This window comes from Rhagoletis pomonella, unplaced genomic scaffold (assembly GCF_013731165.1).
Source record: "Rhagoletis pomonella isolate Grant_MI unplaced genomic scaffold, Rhpom_1.0 Rhpom_scaffold_00008, whole genome shotgun sequence".
Taxonomy (NCBI): Eukaryota; Metazoa; Arthropoda; class Insecta; order Diptera; family Tephritidae; genus Rhagoletis; species Rhagoletis pomonella.
Window position 1 is genome coordinate 12324367 of NW_023458562.1, and position 27142 is coordinate 12351508.

The 27142-nt window shown below is 37.8% G+C and overlaps 2 protein-coding genes across 6 annotated transcripts in view; one reads left to right on the forward strand and one right to left on the reverse strand.

The window, feature by feature from the left end:
• Positions 1-14700, forward strand: part of LOC118744202 (mitochondrial proton/calcium exchanger protein) — a 30196-nt gene extending 15496 nt beyond the window's left edge. For all 5 annotated transcript variants that reach the window (XM_036477044.1, XM_036477045.1, XM_036477047.1 and 2 more), the window contains 4 exons: positions 10125-12052; positions 12132-12236; positions 12324-12602; positions 13293-14700. In XM_036477044.1, coding sequence (XP_036332937.1) covers positions 10125-12052; positions 12132-12236; positions 12324-12602; positions 13293-13454 — 2474 coding nt within the window. In that variant the 3' untranslated portion in view covers positions 13455-14700. The remainder of the gene's footprint in view (positions 1-10124; positions 12053-12131; positions 12237-12323; positions 12603-13292) is intronic.
• Positions 14701-18075: 3375 nt separating this feature from the next.
• Positions 18076-23708, reverse strand: LOC118744203. The gene is made up of 7 exons (XM_036477049.1): positions 23239-23708; positions 22258-22481; positions 21308-22144; positions 21074-21243; positions 19602-20909; positions 19178-19509; positions 18076-19113 (listed from the first exon to the last, which is right to left on the reverse strand). The coding sequence occupies exons 1-7, from the start codon at positions 23373-23375 to the stop codon at positions 18570-18572; spliced, it is 3552 nt and encodes a 1183-aa protein (XP_036332942.1). The 5' UTR covers positions 23376-23708; the 3' UTR covers positions 18076-18569.
• Between the last annotated feature and the right edge of the window lie 3434 nt (positions 23709-27142).

Here is a 27142-nt window from a genome sequence, read left to right on the forward strand (position 1 = left end):
GCTTTTCCGACATTCCTAATTGCAACAGTAGGCAATGCCAATGTTGTCGAGTCGTGTATTTTAGTCTAATTTATGACGTAATCATTGAGGCTAATCAGTGTGGCTTTAGGCCTGGGAAATCCACCATATACGCCAAATCTTGGAAAAGACCCGCGAAAAAAAGAATCGACACTCACCACCTATTTGTCGACTTTAAAGCCGCTTTCGACAGCACCAAAAGGAGTTGCCTATACGCGCTATGTCTGAATTTGATACGGCTGTTTAAACTGACGTTGAACAATACCACCAGCTCCATCAGAATCGGGGAAAACCTATCCGACCCGTTCGCCACCAAACGGGGCTTCATACAGGGCGACTCTCTTTCATGTGACTTCTTTAATCTGATGTTGGAGAAGATAATAAGAGTTGCAGAACTAAACCCCTCAGGAACAATTTACTACAAGAGCGTGCAATTGCTGGCTTGTGCCGATGACATCGATATCATCGGCATCAAAAACCGCGAAGTCTGTTCTGCCTTTTCCAAGTTGGATAAGGAAGTAAAGCGAATGAGTCTGGTGGTAAACGAGGACAAGACGAATTATCTCCTGTCATCTAACAAACAGTCTGCACATTCGCGCCTTGGCACCCACATCACTGTTGACAGTTACAATTTCGAGAAAGTAGAGAAATTCGTTTACTTGGGAACCAGCATTAACACCGATAATTATGTCAGCATTGAAATCGAACGCAGAATCACTCTTGCCAACAAGTGCTTTGGACTGAGTAGGCAATTCAGGAGTAAAGTCCTCTCTCGACGTACGAAAACCATGCTCTATAAGTCACTCATCATGCCCGTGCTGGTATATGGCGCAGAAGCATGGACAATGACAACATCCGATGAGGCGGCTCTTGGAGTGTTCGAGAGAAAGATTTTGCGGAAGATTTACGGGTCTTTACGCGTTGGCGACGGCGAGTACCGCAAACGATGAAACGATGAGCTAAATGAGCTTTACAACGATATGGACATAGTGCAGCGAATTAAAATACAGCGGCTCCGCTGGCTTGGTCATGTCGTTCGAATGCAGAGGAGGAGGGAGGCCCCCACTGAGATGGAAAGACCAGGTGGAGAAGGACTTGGCTTCACTTGGCTTTCCCAATTGGCGCCAGTTGGCACAGAAAAGAAACGACTGGCGTGCTTTGTTGAACTCGGCCAAACTCGCTTAGGCGGTTACAGCGCCAAATAAGAAGAAGAGCATCGAGGCTAATTATTCCTAAGGCGTTCGCTTCTCTCGCATTCATCAAGCGTAATAGGGATCAATTCAAAGACCCATATACAAGAAATATTTTATATTCCACCTTTGTTAGGTCTAAACTTGAATATGCCTCTCTAGTTTGGAATCCTACATATGAAATTTACCATAGAAATTACCATAGAATTTTTTTTTTTTTTTTTTTAAATTTGTTTTTATTTATTGAATCTGCCCTGCCTAAGAGCCTAACAATAAGTTTTCGAATCTTAATCTATTCACTTAATTTACATCCCCTAGTTGGGATGAGTATTTTCTTAACTGGCCCTAAGAAAAGATTACGACTGGGCTGGTAAGTCATTCCTACGTAGTCTTGAGGTCCTGTTGACACGCAATAAAGATCTTGCTAAATGATTTGGGTGCGCTAAAAGCTTCGATACATATTTCGTCTTCCGTTGTTCTATTTCGGTTCGTACTTCTGGTATTCTCAAGTCGCGGTGAATGTTCTCATTTCGCATATACCAAGGTGCTCCGGTGATTGTTCGAAGGATTTTAGATTGCGCACGACGAAGGATTTCGATGTTGCTGCTGCTCGCGTTTCCCCATAACTCACATCCATAGGTCCATATCGGTTTTAAAACTGTATTGTAAATAGGCACTTTATACTCCAGACTCAGGGGTGAGCGAGAGTTAATAAGCCAGTGGAGAGAATTAGCCTTCAGCTTGAGATGAGTCCTTTTAGCCACTATGTGGTTTCGCCAAGTAAGTCGCCTGTCCAGGTGGACCCCTAGGTAAGTGACATGATTGCTTTGTGGTATTTGTACGTTGTTTAAAGTCAAGGGCGGACAGTTACTCTTATTCAGTGTAAACCATAGAATTACCATAAATTTGGACTTGCCCAAATAACGTTTGAACACCCTTCTCCTCCATATATTTCGGGTGCAAACTTATAAGCCTTTTACAACTCATTAAACTCGACGCTCTGATGAGAATGCTACGTCAACAAGATTTGTTTATTATTGACTTTTGTAAAATCAACTATGCTCTAAATCAACCAGTCATTAGGGTAATGAATGATTTCAATGCTTTGTGTAAAGGCAATAAATAATGAGAACATAGAATTTTAGAAAACATTACATACACTTTATTCTAAATTTTTAATAAAAAAAAATGTTTGTTCTAGTCTGTGAGATTGTATAAATCATAGACTCGAAATAAATAAATATGTACATACATATGTATGTTTATGTACATGTGTATAAGTCTTACACTACTTATAAGAACATTTTTATACTATATATATTGTAAGTGCTTTCGTTTAGCTTTCAAATGCTAAATTTGGCACACTTTTGGTTTTCACTTATTTAACGTTCGTACTCTTCTTTTCATTTATGCAATTTCACTTTTGTTGCTCAATGGTACACGTAATTTTCCTAAAGTGTGTGAATTGGACGCTGTATTCTGTTATACAGGCATCTATCTGCACATGTAGTACACATTTTCATAATATTTACGTGCATATGTAAATACGGGCTATTAAAATTAACTTGTTAAATAGTATTTTGAAGAACCTTACCGTCTCTATGAAACACTATTTAATAAATAAATAATAAATTTAAATGCTCACATAAGTTCTGTTAAATGTTAAAATTTGCTAGCAAGTTAACTGCAATTTTCATCTTATAATAAAAAAACATAAATTTAATTGGAAATATCTCCATTTGGTCTATTGAAGTACATATAAGCGAATCGCATGAGTTTTTTTAGTCACTTCCTTCTCTCGCCAGAAAAAAAAACGCTAAAGCATTCTTTTGCATACATTTCAATCAATGGACTTCCGGTAACAAGTATGTACAATAAAAATATATCAAGTATTTGAACAATTTTAGCCTTAAAATGTTTATTTAGGCGAAAAAGTACCGACATTACAATTTTTTCATTGTCACTCGAAAATATCATAATTGTTTTTTTAATTACTTTGGAAAGTTCTCAAATCGAATTTTCATACTAGAGCCATCAAATACAACATATCTGTGAAGTTTCAAGAGTGTGCAATCAAATAAAAAAAAATGCAACATGCAGAATATCTGTCGCAGCTATTTTGTACTTTTTGAAATTTTACGATTTTTTAATTTTAATAATTTAAGATACTTCAAAATGTCAAAATTAAACGGTGAAAATGTTCTTATTGCCAAAACGAAGGAATCTAGTGTAATAAAACGAGTGTGCCACCAAATGAAAAAAATTACACTGAGTAAAAGATGACTATGATTTGAGAAGCTAAAATTCCATTTTTAGAATTTTTATTGGCACTCGAAATTCATTCTAAAATCGTTATATATGTATGTACTTGAAGAAAATAATATATATGAACATGTGTGCATAATGAATACTTTGTAAAAATCTCCACGCCAATGTTTAATTATCTATTTACTTTTAAATAATATGACTTAGGTTAACGCGTGCGAGTAAACGTGTTAGCTGATTTTGTATGGTGCTACGGGGCGTATACGCTACATACGTTGTTACTTTTACCTTCCATAGTATGTATGTATATTTTTTTATACCCGAGCGCACTTGTGCACAAGGGATTATAACTTTGTTCACATAACGGTTGTTTGTAACAGGCAAAACGAATCGAGATAGATATAGACAAATGTATACATAAATGATCAGAATGAAAAGGGAAATCGATTAAGCGGTGACTGTCTGTCCGTCCGTCCGTCTGTGCACACGATAACTCGAGTAAAAATTGAGATATCTTAACGAAACTTGGTACGTGCACTTCTTTCGGGCGAAGGACGGATGGTATTGAAAATGGGCAAAAACGGACAATAACCACGCAATTAATATTTGCAATAATATTTAGACTAAAAATAAGAATATTATAAATTTTTAGAAAATGGGCGTAGCCACGCCCACTTATGGTTAAATGTGTATATCTTGGTAATCGCTGCACCAATTTCTTCCAAACTTGGCACAGTTCGCATTAATACAGCATACCAAATGGCCGTAAATTTTTAAAATCGGACAATAAACACGCCCACTTCCCATATAACGGTAATTTGGAGAAATACGAAATCTTCGATAAATCATTAAATATTAAAGCTAATTTATTCAAAATTGATGCTTGCAACTATTCTTTACCAAGAAATACGTTTATGATAAAATTTTGGAAAATGGGCGTGGCACCGCCCACTTATGATCACATATATGTATCTCGGTAACCGTTCTACCAATTTATACCAAACTCGGTATGGTTATTGTGTTTGCCACGTTGAAAATTATTGAAATCGGACTAAAATTACGGCCGCTCTTCATATAACGGTAAATTTAAGAAATGCTTGAAACTTCCATATTTCGAAATTTAAGGATGCCAATTTACTCAAAATTAATACACCCCGGCTTACCATATAGCGGTACTTGCGCACGTTTTCGTCGAAAAATGTAACAAGCAATAGAGATGTAAATAAAAATTCACCTTTTTGGATACTTCACCATACATTTAATAAGCTTCATAACGAGAATAAGGTTCAGTCTAACACATAACTCAAATTCCCAAAACTACCGGAGATGCGTGAAATAAATGTCTATACTTATTATTGAATAAGATGTTGCCACAAAAATTACTTGGATTTTTTGAAATCTCAAGGTTGAACTCTTTAGGTTATTCTTTGAATCTTTGCAAGCGCGGAGTTAAAACGTGACCAGCATATCGAAAGCTTTTATGGATTAGTCATGATCGGTTGAAGAAGGGGCCTTAAAACAGCTGATATCCTCGCCGCCATCAAGTTTATAAGAGTTTGGCGGTATTAAACCGTTATTTAATTTCTCCACGCGACTAAGATTGCCTTTTTTAATTGTCGAGAGAAACAGCCGTTGAGGGCTCCAAATGGTCTTCTATGTTGTCAATGTGTCCAGAAGCGTTTATATTTTCGGAAATGAATGCCAATTCCACCCCAAACTCTATGGCTTGTCACCCTTTGTAGGTAAAAATTTTTCCGCATTGGGACAATGAATTCCAGGATATTGTGATATTGATTTAATTCCTATATGTCAATCTTGAATTTTCACGCTTTTTTTTGCAATTTTTTCGACAGTCATTTGTAAAGCGAGATGACAATTGACCCCTCGATTTTTATTCTTGTAAGTGTTTCGATAGCTATTTTATTGGTGAAGTGAGTTATTACTCGCAGTTTTAGATCTTACTTTGTTGAAATCCTGTTTATCTACATTATTATGTATACTATGTATGTACATAAATACATGTAATTTAATCAACCATATTAACACCACATGCATAACTAATCAAAAATACAAATGTGTATATGTGCATACATATGTACCCATGTACATACATTAGAGTGGTAAAAAAAAATTGTTTCCGAGATAGGGTTTGGGGCACCTTCCAAAATTTGTCTTCTTGCCGAAAGAGTGATTTTGGCTCACGTTCACGCATGCTCACGTTGATGGTTTTGTAAAACACGCACATTCACGTTCTGTTATATTTTTTTCAATCACGCTCACGACGCCTAGTTTTTTAATCACGCACGCTCGCGCACGCTTCTTCACCGACATTTTTTTTCCAAATTGAAACTTTATTTATACATATGTATAAAGCTTGTAAGAAAAGCTTGGCCAAACGCCTTGGCTGGCATGAACGCACTATTAATTTTTTTTACAAATTTCATAGAAAAGAATTCTCATCAATATTTATTTAAATAATTTTAAAATGACATTATCTCATATTTTTGTTTAAAAATATTATTTTATCACGGTTTTCTCACCAATCGTGTACGTCTTTCTTCTAGAATTCTGCCTGACACAGAAAAAACTCTTTCAATAGTTGCTGAGCTACACTCAGAAAAAACATTCCTTGATGCTGGGAAAAAGTATATTATTTCAAGGAAATATTACCTTGAAATGGCTCCAATGACATGGCTGCCTTGATATGAGTAAACGATTTGACTCAGTTTAAGGAAAACACAATTCCTTAGTTTTAGGAAAAATTTGCTTGTCATTTCATCCCCCGTGAAAGGAATAAGTATGTCGTTTTGCTCATGGCGTTCAAACAGTGGCAATGGCCGACAGAGCAAAGCTCTGGCGTGCTAGTCGAGATATGCAAGGTTCGAGTCCCAGAGTAGGAATTTTTTTTTTGATAATTGTAATTTTTAAATTGATTTAAAAAAAATTTATCCAATTTATTTTTTATGGTACTTGAGTATTTAGGTTTTTCCCTATATTAAATTAATTTTACTATTTGTAATTTATATTTAAATTGAAATAATTGACTTACCTTACTCTAACCACCCCCCACCGGACTCGAACCTGTCATCTCAGAACCAGAAGCTGTAGTCTTCACGCGACGCCACAGCCGACATTTGCCAGGAAAGAAATTTACTTTGTCTTAACAGCACTGACAAAATTCAAAATTATTTAAGAAAATGTTTACTTATATTGGGGAAATTATTACTTACATATATTGAGTAAATTTACTTCCTCAAATTAATGACGCCCTATTTTTGAATTAAGGAAAAACTTCTCAAATTGAGTAAATTTTTCATAATATTAAGGAAAAAACAGTAACTCTAAAATAAGGATACTGTTTTCTTGTTTTAAGGAAGTGATTTGTTCTGAGTGTAGCTGGTATGTTTAAAATTTGTCTTGAAATCCCTCTAAGTTGTGGAAAATCTTTCGCTTTTGCCAATTAGGTGTATTTATTTGTTTTTAAGAATTTTCAATTAAAATACAGTTCACGCTCCAACAAAACCCAAGTTGAAAACTTTGTAGAAAACTAAAAAAAGTGCAACAAATTTTCCCCCAAATTTCAAACTTTTTTCTCAGAAATGTTAGAATTTTTTTGCGTATACAATTTTATAGCCCATAAATTCTAATCAATTCTAATGTAACAATGCAAGTTTTAAGTAGCTAAAAGTTACTGTTGATTTTTAGATGTTTTGCCAAAAGCATTGCGATTTTCTTTCATATAGAAATAAATAGTGTTTATTCTCAAATGCGGCAAATGAAATTCTAGAAAATCAACCGTAATGTTTAGGCTCTTGAAACTTGTACATTATAAGACTAAAATATAAATGGCTATAAAACTGTACTCTCAAAAAATTCGAACGCTTCTGAGAAAAAAGTTTGAAATTTGGGTGCAAATCGTTGCATTTTTTGTAGTTTTCTACCAATTAAGCTTGGGTTTTGTTATAGCGTGAACTGTATTTTAATTGAAAATTCTTAAAAATAAATAAATAAACATAAGTGACAAATAATATCACTTTGTAATGGGGGTGCTATAGATATGACGGATACTGTACATTGGATCGTATAGAAAATACGTGAGTATGTATGTACGCTTATATGTTCATACGCCTACATACATATGTGTATTTACATAAAAAAAATTAATTCAATATGAAATCTTTATAATTCGCTCAAGCGCTACCTTTAATCAATTCAACAGTTCTCATATAGAATATAAATGTATTTTCGTACATATGTATGTACATACATACATACATAACTATGTAAAAATAATAGTACTGATAGGTGTTCGTGTACATCTGGTGCATATGACCATACATAGTACATGACAGTATGATAGTAGTATCGTTATTATTTTTGTTTTTAGCTTTCAGTGGGTGACGAAAGTAGTCATTTAGAGCTTTATTTTAGTTTTGAGTCATTTTATTGTAACTAGTGGGTTTGCAACTCCAGAGGGACACCCGTACGATAAGTTTAAAATACAAGTTTCGAAATAGAAATGACAAAATATAAAAATGTTTCTTTGCAGAAAGAAAGATGTCGAAATCCTCTTCTGCCGAAATGAAAAAGGTCGATACAAAATGCAGAATGTTAAAAAAAGTTCCCAAACTTATCTGTTATCAGTTTTTGAAAGTGATTTTAAATTTCTTTATTAGAATGATAAAAGATGAACAGTCAGTAGCATCGGAGATGCATATACCTTATGGATTATCGATTTTGTTGATTTTGCGAGAATTGATATGTATTCCTCTTAAATGGCGTCATATCACAAAAAACTCATGTCGGCACAATCATTGATATGAGAGATATGCCTTACCGATCTTAATGAGTTTATCAGGGCTTTTGCCTAATATTTAGTACATTTCTCAAATGAAAGAGAATTGTCGCGATGTGGTGCGATTTTGTTCTTTTTCTGGCTTACTGTACATTTTTAAGCATTTCTTATTTTTAATACATTTGAAATGGTAAATTACGTATTCATTAGGGCTCGTGTTTGCTTAGCGTTATCGTAACAGAACAATATACATAGATACATACATATATATTTATATACAAACAATGGGTGTTAATTGCTGATAATTTAGTGAAATGATAAATATGGAAAAATTCTGTAGACGTACTTTGAATTCGAAGAGAATCCGCAACTATGAACACATACATAAATGGCTAATTCGGCTACAAAGCACAAAACATTTCCGATCACTTTCGAGCTCTTATCGGTTTCTCTTTGTTATTTCTTTTTTTGTCGTAAATTCTTATGTCTCAAAAATATTTGATAGATTAAACGAGTTTTTTTTTTACTTTGCCTTTGGCAATGTGCTTCTAAATAATGCATTTTTAACAAGACGGTGCTTACAATGAGCACCTTATTGTCATCTAATTACACATATACAATATATATTCGCGAAATTAGGGGCCAAATACAGTAAAACTGCATTTTTAGTTTTTTTTCTCTGTCGTTAGAATTTTTCAAAAGGACCTTGAAATTTCAAAGATATGACTAATTCAAAAACAGTTTTAAAAAACTTCCGTGCAATGAAGAATGCCCATATTGGGAATCAAATTAAAGACAAAATTCTGTAGTATTGAAATTTGTTGCTTCATAAGGACGAATAGGTATTGAAAATGCCCTTTTGAAATTTAATCCTTGAATATTCTTAAAAATTTGCAATATTTTTTTTGGAAAAAATTATGTTAAGGGCTAATATACACACGACCACATCCACGAATTTCCCAAATTTTTACTTTATTGGCTTAAAAAATAAAAATAATTAAAAAGCGCTTTTTCAATACCACTGAAGCTAAATGATTGGTGTAGTGGCTAGCAGTGCGGGCTACCATTCTGCAGGACCTGGGTTCAAGCGCGGTTCAATCCAATATCAAAAGATGAAAAAACAAAACAGCTTTGGCAAACTTCCGAGTGTATTTCTGGCACGAAAAACAGCTTCTCATAAAAATACAATCGCTTTTGGGAGTCGGCGTTAAACTGTAGGTCCTTCCGCTTTGTGTGACACCCACAGTACCCACGCCACAAACCGGAGGAGAAGCTCGGCCAAACACGTAACATATGTGTATGCGCCAATCTATTATTATTATTATTATTATATTATTATTCGTCCTCGTGAACCAAAAAACTTTAATTTTTTTAACTTCCACAGAATTTTTTTGAAAATACATATATATGTATATGTAATAGGGGTGCTAGCGTTCATCTTAAACCATACCGTGCAGTATCATCTAATCGAAGAATCCATAAGATAGCGACCCCAGTGAAACCGCCCTAGAATGTCAGGACATAGCCGTCCGGTCAGGCGATGTCGAGCTCGAAATATTTAACCTGCTCGGCAGGTTATTACCTTGACATAGGTGTGCTACTCAGAGGTGAACACCGAATGGTAGTAGGTGACTTCAACGTGCTCCACCATCTTTGGCACTAAAACGTGGCAAATAGCATAACTTGGCGACCTATGCTAACACTTACATCAGACCATCTGCCCGTAATCATCTCGATCAATTAGCCCAAATTCATCGTGTATTCCATTCTTTCATGGTTTTCATTACATTTTTTACCTATTACTTTCGTTATAATAATTTGCAACTTCTTTCAATTTTGCTATATTTCATTTGCAGACTCCACACCACAATATCTGTCCCGCTATGCCTTGCGACGACACATTGGCGGTTCAGCCAATTCAAGTTTATGGATGGGCGGCAGCTGTGCCGGTACACAAATGGGAATGCAGTCAATGTTGCTTTCCCGCTGGAATAATATCAGCGAAACGCATTACAATTCTCAGCACATTGGTGCACATAGCACAACACGAAAATTCCATCTAACACGACGGCTAGGTGAAAATGCATCTTCTAAAGTAGAGGTAACTGTCAATACGATGAAGCAGAAGCAAAAAGAGAAAGTGGAAGAGATCATAAAGGAAGCAAGCACGTCAGTCGCAACAAAAACAGCGCGTGAAGCTGCGGAGCCTGGTAAGGCAGTAGCCGCAGAGCCCCCAAAAGCTGTCGTCGCTCAGAAGCCACTCACTACACGCATATGGGAGGAAGTGGTGCATTATTATCATGGCTTTCGGCTACTCGTCATTGACATAAATATTTCACGAAAACTGCTGTGGCGTGTACTTAATGGAAAGACGTTGACACGTCGTGAAAATAAACTACTTTTGCGCACCACCTCCGATCTATTCCGCCTCATACCCTTTTCGGTATTCATAATCGTTCCGTTCATGGAGTTGTTGTTGCCGTTCTTTATTCGTTTCTTTCCGGGCATGTTACCGTCCACGTTCCAAACGTCTAAGGATCGCGAAGATAAACTGAAACAATCGCTGCAAGTGCGTCTGGAAATGGCGAAGTTTTTGCAAAAAACACTGGACGAGATGGCTGTACATAACAAGAACGATCACAGCAGTGAAGAGGCCAAGCAATTCTCTGAGTTTTTCGAGAAGATAAAAGATCCCAAAGTGTATGTGTCGATGGAGGAGATCATTAAGTTCGCTAAGCGTTTCGAAGACGAAATCACATTGGATGCTTTGTCACGTGAGCAATTATCTGCGCTGTGTCGTGTGCTCGAGCTGAACACCATGGGCACCACCAACTTACTGCGTTTCCAACTACGCGTCAAATTGCGTTCGCTCGCCGCCGATGATCGTGTGATCGCGCGCGAAGGTGTCGACGCGCTTGATCTCTTTGAATTGCAGCAGGCGTGTAAGGCGCGTGGCATGCGCGCCTACGGACTGACATCGGAGAAGCTGCGTGCACAGCTGCAGGAATGGATTGACTTGTCACTGAACGAAAAGGTGCCGCCAACACTGCTGTTATTGTCGCGTGCGCTACTGATCTCCGATGAAACCGCGACAACGCACAAACTTGTGGAGACTATGCGTGTACTGCCCGAAGCAGTCGCCACGAAGACGAAGGAGAAGATTGGCGAGAGCGAAGGCAAAATCGATAATAAGACGAAGATCGAAGTGCTCAAAGAAGAAGAACGCAAGATCAAAGAGGAGCGCGAGGAAGAACGCGAAGCAGAAAGAGCGAAGATGGAAGAGGAGAAGGCGAAAGAAACCGAAGAGCTCAAAGTACCATTTGTTGTGCGCGCTGGCACCATCTCTAACGAGGAGCGTAAGCAGGCCGAAGCTAGCAATAATATATCTTCAAAGGATGTGGAGTTGCTTTCCGACGCTTTGAAATCGCTCTCAACAGATAAGAAAATGATGGTTGAGAAAGAGACGCTCAAAGATCTGAAAGAGGAACTTGAAGACTACAAAGAGGATGTTGAAGAATTGCGTGAGGTGCGCAATGTGGTTAAGGAACCATTGCACGAGAGTCGCGCAGCGAAATTGCTCTTCAAGAAGGTGAACAGCATGATTGGACACTTGGACAAGGTGCTGGTGGATTTGGAGAAGAAACGCGAGAGTCAACAAAAGAAGGCAAAGGCAACTACCGAGATAGCCGTTCAAGAGATTGCGGACGTGCCAGCGCAAAGCCAGGACCTCGTGCAGGAAGAGGATATTGTGCGCATTGACGAGCTGATGGATACCATCAAGAAGGTATGTGCTTAGTTGTACAGCAGATGTTGCTAATATTGTTGTTTGTGCTCTAATTTTATTGTGCTTTTATTCTAAATAGCTGCAAAAGACTTCAGATGAGACCCGCTTGAGGCAAATCGAAAAAGTGTTGAGCAAAATTGACGCCGATAAGGATGGCAGGATCACTGTAGATGAGGTGTTGAATGTAAGTTTCTTTGACTTTGCGTTACAAAATTCTTCTAAGTATTTACAGTTAAAATATCTAATGTTTTCAATTAAATAATTGCTACAGGTCGTAGAAGCCATCAGTCGTGAAAACGTTAATTTGTCGGACAAACAAATTGAAGAGTTGGTCACGCTGCTCGACAAAGAGAACATCATAGAGGCGGAAGAACGTTTGGAGAAGGCCATTGCGAAGAGCATCAAATTGGCCGAAAAACAGATCAAAGATCAGCAAAAGCAGGCTGAAGAACTGAAAAATTCGGACGAACTTAAAGACACTGCCCCAGAGCTGAAAGATAACGCAATGGATTTAAGTTTAGATAGCAAAAAGAACGTTTTGAAAACGGAGGTAAATATTTGGGGGAAAATTTAGGGCATATGAACTTTAATTTAATAGATTACTGGTGAATACTTTAAAAGTGTTTTGCCTGAGGTGATAATCATAGCTGGACATTCAATGAAAGGGTAATTGAGGTCGAGGGTCTGTACTGCTGCGACTTGGATGTTGTTGCGTGGGATATGCCAATCATTCCATGGGTACTGGGTTTCATTACATCCTTAAGTAAAATTTGATAGTATTTAGTCGTTGTCCTCGGGCGGTTTTAACCATCAGAATAAGGCACATTCTTAGCAACGCTTCATCTATATCGTAGCATTTGGTTTTCAAGTTGACTAGGCCATTTGTCTTCCTCGATAAAGATAAGAATATCAATATCATCAATGTTTTGATCTTTTCGGTTCTGAGAGGCCTCACCTCTTTTATATAACCATCCTTCTAGAGTTACTGCTTATCTCAACGATATGGGAAGTGAATTACATTCGAAGTTTCTTAGAAACCACCATTACACACAAAAGACACAGTGAAATTCCTGGGAATGACTTAAAGAGGTTTCCGTACTCAGATTAGACGTTGTAGATGAGCCCTGAATAGATTACGGCATAGCATTCATTCGTATGACTTCAGGCACTTTCATACGCATATTACATATTCACACATTTACATACATATGTACATATGGTCCATTTATTTTTCTTTCAGGCAAGCAACGAGAGGAATCCACTCTTGGAGGCGACGGAAAAGCAAAAAGAGAAGATACTCCCCAAACACGATATAACCGCGCAAATACCAGAGCAGCCACTACCCGCGCCACCACCATCAACAACAGCGACTAAGGTGAATCCGAAAGATAAAATGCTATGATTTGAGGATGGTGATGATAACGATAAACCCCAACAAAAGTCTGCAGATAAAAGTAGCCGGCAAACGTGAAGATGCAGCGGCAATGAATTCAAATTAACAACATTTCTAGGGTGGTTTGTCTTGTTTTTTTTTCGTTTCGTAGTGGAATTTGAATGGGTCGAGTGCAAGCGTGCGTGTGTATGAAATGCTGATGAATAGTGGATATAATGGCTGGCTGGCTGTGGAAAAACTAAAGATATAAAGTTAGTTTAAAAAACTGGTTTGATAAAAAAAGAATGCGGTATGCGCGTTGGTGTAGCAGGTTGTAAAGCAGCAGGAAGTTGTTTTTTAAAAAATGGCCATCACGACAGCAAAGGTGGCAAATAAGACTTGAAGAGTTTTTAAGGTAAAATGAAAACAGAAACTGCTCCTTAAATAGTTGTTCGAGAGTGTAATTAGTTAAATGCTATTGACGAGTGATTGCGACTGAAGTTGAAGGCAAAGATAATAAAGTAATAGTAATAGCAGTCAAAATATTACTACATAGTGCTTTCTTTTTGGTGCTGGTTTGACTTGTAGTATGTGTAACTTTTTATAATTGAGTGGCGCTAAAGATTTTCCTCTTTTTGAACTTGAAAATCATTCAGTTAATTTTTTTTTTTTTTAGTTTTTTACACTCTTGAGACACCGATTGCAAAAATGTTGAAAATGTTAAAAAAGTTTACCTAAAACTACTAATACTTTTTTTGTTGGAAAGTCGCCGCTGCTGTCGTACGAATTATTAGCAGCGCTCTTTTTTCTTCCTCATTTATATTGGGGCAATGAAAGAGAGTTTTGCGCATATTTCGGGCATTTTTTTACAAGTATAAAACCGTTCGACCGCCTCTAACAAACCATATTGAAATATATATACATACATGCTACTACTGTCAGTCTGCGTGCAAAACTCCACCACGAATTTCGTGAGGCTGTAAAATTATATATGTAAAATAAATAAACTATAAAAATTTATTTAACTTTTATTGCTCTATACGTGTTTTGTTTACTAAACAAAAATCATGAAAATATTTACTAAGGTGGTAGTTCCATTAAGCTGAAAAAAACTTCGAATTAACCTCGAAATCCGAAATCCTACTTTTGCTAATTATGAAAATTTGTATGGAAAAAGTTACGAGTTTAGAACTTTGTAGTTTTTCGAGTTTGAGGGAATTCTCTATTTGCATAATTTTTTATACTACCATATAAAGAGCATAAGAATATTGAAAAACGGAAAGTCTCGAAAACTTTTCCGTGTAATTTGAAATTTTCGTTCCTGCTATGCGTACTGTACATAAAGTGCTACTTAACCTTTTAAAACATTCTTTAGTTATAATTAATTTTCTTATTTGTTTCCATATAACCTGCATTCGCATAATTTCGATGAGTTTTAAATTAACTTAAGTGAATTGAAGTAACCTATATTGCAAAGAAATTGGTTAAAATTAGCTAAAGTAACGAATGCAAACCTTTTTGCTTACAAAATTCGCCGTGTAAACGAACTTATCTTCTTTCAAATGTTGTAGGCCGACTTTAAAATTATTGAAAAATATTTAAACAAACACAAGACCGAAACATTTTTCCGCTGTCTTCTCGTGGTATCGCGCAATTTGATTTTGGAGGTTTTGATGGCATGTTTTCAAAAAAGATTTCTCTAAAAATTTCAACTATATTATCCATCCTTTGCCTAAAAATTACAAATTGGATTTATTATTATAGTTTGATTAAAGCAAATAATTAAGTGCTAGTACCACAATTCCAAGTGAATCAGTGCGTATGTACTTATACCCGAGAAATTTTCGTTGTATGTACATGAATTTATGATTTAATTTTAATATTGTTTGTAAATTGCAAACTTGTATATTGTGAACTTGTAAAGATATAAAATTGAGTACAATAAAGTCGATAATAAAAACAAACAAAAAAATGTTTAGTAAAATGCTGTTCCAACTAAATATTCTTTTTATTCAGACAAATTCTGCAATTCACTTCCGATTGAATTTCAACCCCCTTTCAAATTGAGTTCAAGTGACTTTGGTTGAAATTCACTCGGAAGTGAATTACAGAACCTGCCTGATTTTCTGAATTTGAAAGTAGCAATTTTGCTCAAGCGAGCTTTCTTGGTCAAATCTTGTCCATTTTCTCTTTGAAATTTTATCTCAACAACACTCTGCGGAATCTCCATGCAGATGCAGAAAAAGCTAGGAGTCGAAGCGGGAGTCGAGAACATCAGCAGCCTAGCCCAACTTCCTTCAGGGTGGGGCCACAGGCTCAACAACTATCTTTCCCGGTTGAACCCAGAAGTGGCAGACACCTTCTCCGCGTGCTTATAATCAGCTCTTTTTGCAATCGACGCTTTGCTCGGTGCTTTGTGCTCGCCGCTCCGCTATGTTTTCAGCCTTAGAATGAGCCCGAGCATTTCAGGTGACCAAATTGTGACAGCGGACGCCTATCGGCGGCTCAGTTTTTTAATGGCGATAGCGGTAGTGAGCAAGGTGAGGTAGATATAGCAAGCTGTCTAAGGTAAGTGCTAAAAATTTTAAGTTATTTATGAATGGAATTTTTGTGCCATTGACCTGTGTAAAAGGTCGTAAATCAGTTCCAACCCCAGCTTGTCCTCCTTCGGTCAAGTTCTAAGCCGAGCAGACTTCGATTTCGTGGCGTTAAGAGTTACGCATGTCCTTTGCAGGGAAGAAGCTACAAAGTTCCTACAAAGAACCATTCACTCAAGCCAAAAGCAATCAATAATCTGCATTTTGACATAATGGAAACGCCCTCTAGGAAGCGGTGTTCACAGGCTGGACATGTATTGGGTATGTAAGTAGTCTTGTACCAGAGTTACGTGGGTCTTTCTGGCTGCTGAAGCTCTTCGTATGCTATGGGTCGGTGTTGAACTCGGATGACGATATTCACTAGGCGAAAGTTTGTGAAGGGGCTGAATTTCTGTCGGTGGATGTCGTTGATGTCGGTACAACTCTACCGATTTTCCAATTATCAGATGTTGCCATGGTATCTAGTCATAATTTGGTGTCTTCGGAGAAATAATTTATGGGGAATGTCTAAATGTAAACGGGTTTAAAACTCAGTAGATTGTAACGGAAAATATGCGCAATCACACCTAGATGCTAGTTTTCAACTAGGTTGCGCAAGTTAGACCTCTTCTAGGGCGCAACTCTGGTTCCGAAAATTTTCAGCATCGGCGCTAAGCGAGATTTTGACGTTATATGGTAGGGCTGGGGATATTCGTGTATACGGACAAAATTCGTATATTCGGTTAATATCCGTTCTTTTGTTATCCGGATATCCGGTTAATATACGGAAATTGGGATTTTTAAACATTTATACGAATATTCGAATAGCCGGATATTCAAAATCATCGGATATAGTTCCCAGTGGTACCAAGCAGGTTACTGAAAAAAATTAAAAAGTTAATGGTAAAAAAATCTTTTTAAAACAAGCTTTCTAAATATCACCCAAATCGCACCATAAATACGGGTTTCCCCAAATATCTCGACTCCTGCGCCACCTCACATCAAATTTTTTTCGTGGTTAATCCTTTTTATCACCAAAAAAAAATTCTCAAATAACAACGTGATAATTTTAGCCGTTTTAAACTTGCACTTCATTAGACTAAAACTGTATGGGCTATAAAGCTGCAATGTTTTAAAGATTCAGATTAAAAAGTTGATAGTTTTATTAACGAAACTGTTGAATTTTCCTAAATTTTGTATAATGTTTGAAGTTGTGATTTATATGGTTTTGGTTAAAGTTTGGATGCTATTTTTATAGAAAAATAATAATAAAAATTTAGCTCGAAAAACATTACCAATTTAAAAAAAATCAACACGAGGTCATTTGTTTGAGTCACTGTATATTTATAATCTTCGCTGTGATTCAATACGGATGCTTATCGGGGTCTGAGCCATGTCGAAAGTTGGCTAAAAATTGATTGCCAGATTTGACCTAAGCAAGCATACATACTACATACAAAGAAATGCGCGCTTCCACTCCGCAGCGTCTGGGTTCAAGCCCTGGTCAAAGCAACATCGCAAAAATATAAAAAAAGGTTTTTTTCTTAACAGCGGTCGTCCCTCGGCAGGCAATGGCAAACCTACGAGTGCATTTCTGCCATGAAAACCCGCTTCTCATAAAAATACAATCGCCGTTCGGAGTCGGCGTAAAACTGTAGGTCCCTCCGCTTTGTGTGACAACATCAAGGCGCACGCCACAAATCGGAGGAGAAGCTCGGCCAAACACTAACATATGTGTAAGCACCAATCTATTATTATTATTATTAACAAGGGGTCCCCAGGATTTTTTCAAGCCAATCAAGTTTTAGAGGACACTTTATACGTGTTATATTTCGGTAGTTGAGGTTATTTGGTTTGTCGTTAGCCTATGGAAACTCTAAAATACTCCTCTAAATCGTCTCGTCAATCTTAAAATTTACAAGTGCCAATTGCGATGGTCTCCAATAAGCAGCGAGTCGTGGGAGGTGAAGGTACCTATTCACTTATTAGTCTTAACCAACATGCAAGCTTTTCAATATATTATTGAAATCTGAGTAAAGATTTTATTGAATAAAAAATTTGCTTTTTACAAATTAGTAAATGCAAAAGAATAATATAGTTGTTTAATAGTTTGCATACATAAGTGTGTATAAATCTAAACGCTTATATTCAAAACTTCATATGTGATTTATATTAATATGTATGTATGTGCGTACATAAGTACAATTAAGAACACCAAATTACATACGCAATTGAAATTTTAGATACTCGTAATTAAAGTTGTCTTAGCTAATAATAAATTTTAGCTGCCCTTCCGCTTGCGCATAAAGTATACTTACAAAAATAAGTACTTAAACTATACTTACATTAAAGAGATTTTTTTCTGTAAAAGTGGGAAGCATTTTGAAATTCGAGTTTGATTTGAAAAGAATACTATATGTACACTCAGTTAACCGTTTGAATGGTTAATACATATGCACATGAGAGTTTATGTAATTTAAATATTTTTAAATGGATATGTTGTGTTTAAAATATTATTTTTAATATATATAAAGTACAACAGCAATTAATATATATTATAACAGCTAACTTAAAACGATGTTTCGCCGGGATACTCACTAATGAGCAGTTTTCTTGAGCGTAAATAGCCCTCAACTTGCTCGATATTCTCTTTGTTTGCTATAGTTGACCTGTTGCGATTTGCTGCTGTAGTATTTGCCGCAGTCTCCGCAGTAGACGATGTTACTGGAGGTTGTATGCTCTTCTCGAAATCACCGTTAGCAGCACGTTTACGTACATTGTTCATGGCATACAATCGATTGCGATAATAAGAATTGTGCGGTGTACAACATTTACTGCCACTTGACGCACCTCTTGCTTCTGCATGACTTAATTTTGCTATCGTTATTTTTTGAAGCACTTGCTCGTTGTGGTTGAAACTTTTGGATTGTTCATCAACTAGTATTGCATTTTCATCAGGCTCATGTCCATCAAGACAGTACAATAAACTAGGGCTCAACTGTGAATCATTCAAATCTTCGATATTTTGTGGCGAACCGAAATCATCGGGTTGGCTGGAGAACGACGAGTCGACTGGACTGGCTGTAAGCACGCTTCGACGGCGCAGATATTCTCTGTTGGTAGTAAAAAAAATAATCAATAAATCTAGTCAGCAAATTTTTTTGCCTCTTTACTCACTTGAAATTGCTGCTGAGCGCATCGACTTTCTCTACGCTGCGCTCGTTGGGCTCTAGTGATGCCAAAACTGGCTGGCGGGTGCGCATTAATCCTGCATAGCTGTCCAATGAGGTAGCGTCTTCGCATTGCAAATGTGGCGATATGTCACTGCCGCTCGCTTCCTGCTGCGAGAAATCGGCGCTACCGCGGCTATGACTGCTCTCATCTTCGTCCCGTTCACCTAAACTGGATAAATCTGTTTGACAAATTGTTTGATTTTGATCACTGGAGCTGTGTGTGGTTGTGGTGAGCACCATAACGGGTTTGCGTGACCGTGGAGTCATTATGGATTCCTGCAAATAAAATAATAATCTAATTGATTAAGATTTTATATTTCATGTACGCTTCGAAATGCGTCAAATTATATGCCTCCGTTTTCCCTTACCTGCATAGCCTTGGGCATGCGCTGTGTGGATTTGGTAATTGGCGACATTGAGCGCCGTCCAAGCAGCAGCGATGGCGTGCTTGTTATTAACTCCATATTTCTGTAGACGCCACTCTGCTGCAGCAAAAGCTGCTGATGGTAACGTGTAATGCTGTTGTCACTCGAATTGCTATTGCTGCTCCTCCCATCGGCTGACGCTATGCGCATATCCTGCGCTACGCCATCGCATTCGTCTTCTTCATCCTCTTCTTCTGGACCGCTATCGCTGTCCAAGTGATCATCGGGATTATCTTCGAAGGTTTCGTCATCCAAATCCTCCAGACTATCAGTAGCAACATTTGTTACTTCTTGCGCATGTTCGTACGTCTGCTCTATCGTTCCCATTGCACCGGCCTTTGGCAGCTCATCGTCTCCGGCCGATCGTCTACGCAGTGTAGAGGAGACACTACGAACCAACCGTTCGGGTGTGGCAAAAGAAAACTTTAAATTGCTCATACTAACACCTTTCATCAGTTTCCGCGTTAACGAACGACTACCGCTCGTATACTTTGATGCGCTTTCCTGCTCGCCAGCCCCAGGCGCAACAGTCCCATTGGCGCAACTTAAATTTGGTTCTGACTTGTAGCGCGACTTATGCTCCGTTGAAGTTTGTTGTATGGGTGTGCAAGGGTTTGAGATCTCTTCAATTTCTAACAGATGCGCCTCATCCCAAACAACTGTTTTGCGCGCGTCGGAGGCGGGCCCGTCGTCAAAATATGCAGCCTGTTGCTTGCATGCATCTGAGAGGAATTTGAGTGGTGTACAAGTAACGTCCCATCGAGTAGCGGCATATAGGTTTGCAGCACTCGTCGCCATATTACATTCCTCCGAATTCTGACGACTGACGGGCGCGGAAACGGAGCAGTCGTACTTCGGCGCTGATGCCGGTGGCAAACCATCGCTGCTGCTTGAGGAGAGGGAAGAAGCTTCAGAAACTTCGTCTTTCGTATGTCGAGGAAGTCTCATTGTACGCTGCTGCGTTTGAGACGAATACGAAAGTAGCGAATTGGATGAGATGGACTTATGTAGCGGATGCTGACTAAGTGATTTTATAGAGTATGGTATGGGGGACTGAGATGCTGTTGATGTGCAGGTAGATGAAGGTGTGTTGGTGAGCGTGCGATAAGTGGCATGCAATGTTCGTGATGATGTCGTTGACGTTGTGGTCGATGAAGATCGGAGTGGTGTGTTTGCGTTCGAAGGCGCAGGACTGCGGAAGAGTGCTCGTAATTTTGGATGCTTATGTGTATGGGAAAAATTGATGGGTGTCTATAAAATGACAAGGCAAACAGTCGTGAGAAAGGTGAAGGCGTGGGATGTAGTGAAGTACAGAACAAATAAATAAATAAATATAGAATGCAAAATAAGTAAACAAAAATACATGCGATTAATAATACACAGGCAACAAAAAAATTGTCGCAAGTGATACTTACTTCAACGCCAGCTGCGGGTGTTTCATTGTTAATAGCTGCACGTTTTGGTGTTCTTGACATAATGCCCTTATGGAAAATGTGTTTCTTGATAGAGTCGCCTATAGATTTGGCGCTGCGCGACGCATCTGTGCCCTTCAATCGTTTCATAACCACCAATTGGAGCGGTGTACCTGCCCCAAAGGGAGACAAATTAAGGAGAAATGCTTAAAACAAAACACCAAATATGAAACTTACCCTGTCCATTCTGTTTATTGAATTGTTTGATGAGGCGACGCTTTTTAGACGACTCTGGCAAGCTTTGTATATGCGCGTACAATTGTGCCAACTCAGTATCTGTGTTATTAGCCGTATGTGCGGCCGCCGTTTTTTCGCGATCTACGAAAGTATACACTGTATTCACCGTCGACATATCCGAAATGGATTCGTCCAATGTTTGCTCAGGTGACATGGTCTTCTTCCGTTTGCGTTCCATGAAATATGCACGTATGTCTGTTGATAATTTTGCAGGCATTTCGAAAATCTCTTGACCTTTGCATACCATATATGCAACAATGCTAGACATCGTTTTGGAAATATAGTGCAATGCTTCTGGCGGTAAATTCCGCGGACAAATAAGATGTGGGGCAAAAATTGTTGCCAAATTTTCTGGTGTCATTTTATTTTCGTTTGCATGTGCCGCTACCGAATGCAAAATTTCGATGATGTGCTGCAAGAGCTGGCGATTTTCATCTGGCAATAGCAGTAAAAGCAGTTGCATTGAGCTGAGCAAGTGCTGCTCACGTTTAATACGTTCCGGGTTTAAAGGGCGGGTCAGCGTGCCCGTACTGCTACTGCTTGAGGATCCAGAGCCCAAGCATAGCGGTGCTATTTGCTGATGTGCCGGATAGTGAGCGTCAGTAAGCAGCGGTTCAGGTAGTTCAGCGAGATAGCCCTTAAATACGGTGGCACAATCATGGGCCGAATAGCCTCCCGCTTCTAAATCGATTGGTTTGTCATTTTGGACTTGCTGTCGCAGTTCATTTTGTCGCGAGGCTGACCCGGTTTTGCGGAAGATGCCTTCCTGTGTTATATCTGAAATTGGTTAATGTTATTAACAGTCTCTTTGGCGGACGGTTAATTCAATTATTCATGTTTAACTTCTCCCTCAAATACATATATCTACATATATATATGTATGTACTTACTTTTCTCTAGCAATAGAAACGATTTCAGTTCATTTAAGTGTAGTAAGAATCCAGCGTTTATTTGTTGGTGTAATGATTCCACAGGACTACTTTCTGCACTGATCGAACCCTTCGACGCATTGTTTGTGCAGCCTGTTGTGTGTTTCTGCTTTTTCGATAGACGATTCCATTTCTTAAGCTTACCTTTGTCCTCATATTCGATCTCATGGCATGGTAAATCAAATCTATGTGAAATAGGCACTTTTATGCATATGTACAAAAAAATGTGGAAACTTTCGTTCGTTAAAGGTGCGGTGGGCGAGGGGGGAGTGGGCGTGGCACCTCCAAACCAACCCATTTGGAGAGGGCATGAACCGCCATTGACAAAAATTCAAGCCTCGACCACCTAGGCCCTCTATGGTTTCTTAAGGACCCCTTAAAACAATGGCCAAAAATCGCAATTTTTACTTGCGTTCACAGTATTTTTGCGTATAATTCCTTTCTGCGTAGGCGACCTTCGGCCGCGCTTAGGGATTATAACCCTTACTACGTAGAATTCTCCTTTCTGTGTGACCTAACTGGGGCTACCGCCCCAGTGATGTAACCTTGGGAAAGGATGAGGTAACTAGAATTCCCTTTCTGTGTGGTAAACCTGGGACTGCCGCCCCAGTGATGTCTATTTTGGTTACTGTGTGTTTTATAAAAATATCTTGCATATAAAAATGTATTGTGCAAATGAATAATTAACATTTTTCAAGCGAATAAACGCAAATGAAAATTGCGATTTTTGGCAATTTTTCTAAGGGGTCCCTAGGGAACCATAGGGGACCTAGGTGGTCGGGGGTTGCATTTTTGTCAATGGCGGTTCATTCCCTCTCCAAAAAGGTGGGTTAGAGGTGCCACGCCCACTTACGTTTCGCCCACCGTCCCTTTAACGAACGGCCATAAAGGAAAGCCAAACCAAAAAAATTAGTTATTGGGCACCTCGGGTAATCTACTTACTCATCGGTATTCAAGTCGAGCTCGAAGGAGAGATGCATGCGCACCAACGATTTGAATTTTTCATAATTTAATTTACGCATATGCGCCGCTATATCCGCGTCCGACAACCTATTCAAATTCACATAATCCAAATCCATTTTGTCGGTTATGGCTCTTCGCTGTAGCAGCTGGCGCCTGTGCGGGTGCTGTGAATATACACGGTGCCGGAGAGCAGCGCCTTTTCTGTACGTTTTTGTTGCTTTATGCTGCACAAGTAATCGTAGGGAAACGCGGTGATTTCAATTTTCCACAAGTTGTTCTAATGTGAAAATGTTACAAGTGACGCGTTAACTGAACACAATACTAAGTCGAGCATTTTTGTTGTCTAAAATATTATATTATTTGTGCAGTTCCCAATTAAATAACTCGAAGAAAGCGTGTATAAAATTTAAGCGAACGCAGCGAATTTCAACTGAATTTAAAAATCTTAATTAATACGGTGGCACTAAAACTAGGAAAAGGTTGAGTGGCAGTGTAATTGCCAATTGTCATTGGACTTGTCCCAAAGATAAATAAAGCAGCAACTACACCCAAACTACACCAGCTACTGGTGCGCCATCAAAAACGATTGACATTTTTTGATTGTACCAAAGAACGTAAATTCATAAGAAGGGACAACTCGTTACTTTGAAAATGTGCCGCGCCGATTTTGACGGTATCTGAAACGTTTGCAACTTTGGAATTCGTCTCCGTTTTGATTCTGTCCGCGGCAGGTTTTTGATTTCCGCCTCGAATGCAGAAAATGTAAGCAAAGCAGAGAAAAGCGGCAAATGTGATTTTCAGTGATTATTTTGCACAAGTAGTTGGGAAAATGTGTTTTTTATTTCGAAAATAAATAAATGAAAGTGTAAAATATATAATATTCGGTGAATGTGTAAAATACTGAAGTGTTTGCACATATGTGTCCATATTAATAATAAAAAGTGTTTGAAGTTCAAAGTGTTTGTCAACAAGGGCCGATTGTTGGCGTCTGTGGACAAAAATGATAATTATAAACAAAACCAATGTACTTTTATATAAAAATGCATTAGTTTAATAAGAAATCTATGCATTTATATATGTGAATGTGTGTAAAATTGAAGAAATCACAGCCAGCCAAATGAAAAGTGGCTACTCCGCAGCCTTTGGTAAAAGCCTCCTAAATTCACTAGTTTTACACGATTTAAGACTTTACGAGTTTAAGGGAATCCCCTCGATATATTTATGATTGTACCAGCAAGCTGGTGTCATGAATGGTGAAATTAGCTCATATTTTTTAAGAAAATATTATTTTCGCGAAAATTTCTTGCACTAGGAGTCAAAGCCGTAGAAGATTAAAGTTCACAATAGGGGTCTTCATTAAAAGTGATAATATGATGATATGAACGTATGTCCTCTTTCAGACACGTCAAGTCTTGAAAGCGATTTTTATCGCATTCTCTTTTGTGTTTTCTCTTTGCTTCCACACGCATATAGTTTTATTGAATTCAAGTCCTTTGTTCTTAAACGGGAAGCAACGAAAAGATCAAAAGAGACAAGAAAACTTGAAACGAATAGACGGTACGAAGGTATCTGTACTCTTCCCCTCTCTTCCCACCTCCTTCGCCAACGAACGAGCAGACTTGAAAGCAAGACTTGAAGTGTCTGAAAGGGGACTATGTATACAACAAGTTGCGATCCCGTATGAGTCCGGACTAGTCAGAAATAGTCAGAATCAGTCAGATTTTACTGGAAATCGATCCCGTACTCGGTTCTCTGACTATTGAGAGGACAAAAAAGAGAGTAAATACGGTTCTCTCTCTGTCAGAAGTTACCAGTTTTAGTCTGAGAATTTTTTGCTGGTAAATTCTGGTAAATGTGTCAAACGATCAGCTGTAGTGTCTTTGGCAACCAAATTGTAAACAAAAGAAAAGGGCACTCTGCTAATTCATGTTGAAAAGTATTTAAATACTTGTTTAAGTGGATTCTAATGAATTTGAAAGTATTTTTGGTTATTTACATGTGTGAGTTGAGTGTGTTTACATACAAAATAAGCAAAAATTTACAACCAAAATTTGGAGGTTATGTTGAAGTTGACAGATGTTACCATTTGGGGGTTGGGGCGGGAGGGGTAACTTTTCATAAAGCGGCGTCAATCCTCTTTCGTTTAGGGGGGATTTGTGGGGCCCACACCCCCTTCCCCTCCGCCCCACCCCTAAATCGTTGTACAAATAGCTAAACATTTCCCCAAATTTCTTTATTTTGCTTATGGTTAACAATTTTAATCGTTAAAACCTTTTTTTGAAGACGTCCACCAAAATATTTCGGAAAAATAATAAGATTTACGTGAGCTGGACCGATTTTAAAATACCTCCAAAAATAAAGTTTATTATGAATAAAAATAGTTGCTTATAGAATTAAAAAAAAAAACAAGTAAGAGCAGCGCTGTCTTCGGCTATGCCGAAGGCTTCATACCTTTCATGAGCAGCTGAAAATTTTACATTAACAGATTACTGCATTTGAATAAATTTATATATTCACAGCAGGCATAGATAGAGGAGATACATATATAAAAAATCATATCTAAACAATCAGAGGTATGGAAGATTTACCTTATATAGCACCAATCTAAGTGATTTCCACTGCTGTGTGATCGGTACGTAAACCGGTAACACAAATTAATGGGTTACGCTTCCTACATTAAGGAGATACATATATCGCAAAAACTGTTATCTGAACAATCAGCGGTACAAGAGATCCAGATTATACAGCATAGATTTTGACGATTTTCTCAGTAGACTTTTTATAATTATTTAAAAAATGGCTTACGAAATTTATCGGTTTTAGCTGTCCAAATAAAGGAGTTTTACAGTAAAACCCCATATCTGAACAATCAGTTGTATGGGGGCAATAAACAGGTTATAGTGACCCGATCTTTGTTAATTTTACTGTAAACTTTCTGTTGATAATGAGTGAAAATAGTTTGAAATTTCATGTTTCTAGCTGCATAGATGGAGTAGTTATAACAAAAAATCTCATATCTGAACAATCAGATGTATGGGAGCTATATGTAAAATTGACCCGATCTTTGTTATTTTCACTGTAAGTATTCTGTTAATAATGAGTGAAAACGGTGCGAATTTTGATGTTCCTAGCTGCATAAATGAAGAAGTTATGGCAAAAAATCTCATATCTGAGCAATCAGTTGTATGGTGGATATAGGTTGTAGCGACCCGATCTTCGCCATTTTCATTGAAAGTATTATTTTGATAATAAGTGACAACAATGCAAAATTGCATGTGTCTAGCTAATTAAATGGAGGAGTTATAACGAAAAATCGTATATCTGAACAATAAGTTGTATGAGAGCTATAGGTTATAGTGACCCGATCTTTGTAATTTTTACTAAGTTTTCTGTTGATAATGGGTTGAAGTATTGCAAAATTTCATGTTCCTAGCTGCATAAATGGAGAAGTTATAACGAAAAATCTCATATCTGAACAATCAGTTGTATGGGAGCTATATGTTATAGTGGTCCGATTCATCCGGTTCCGATAAATGATTAATACATTATAAAAATACACCCACCTACCAAATTTGATCCGGATATATCGAAAACTGAGAGACTAGATTGCATACAAACAGACGGACAGACGGACAGACAGACAGACAGACAGACAGACAGACACACGGACATGGCTAAATCGACTCAGCTCGTCGTTCTGATCATTTAAGTATACGTTTTAATGGGTCTATCTCTTCTTATTCTGGTACTTACAAACATCGGACCAAAGTTATAATACCATTTCATGCTCATGAAAGATATAAAAAATTCCGTCACATGACAAAAACATTTAAGCTTAAAAAATATGCATACAAATATTTAAAAGGGGTTTTCAACCGAATCG

Coding starts and splice junctions, on each gene's coding strand:
- LOC118744203 (XM_036477049.1), bottom strand. CDS start 23,375: ATGGATTTGGATTATGTGAATTTGAATAGGTTGTCGGACGCGGATATA. Junction 22,482..23,238: donor CTCGACTTGAATACCGATGA/GTAAGTAGATTA, acceptor TATTTCACATAG/ATTTGATTTACCATGCCATG. Junction 19,114..19,177: donor GCGCTCAGCAGCAATTTCAA/GTGAGTAAAGAG, acceptor TACTACCAACAG/AGAATATCTGCGCCGTCGAA.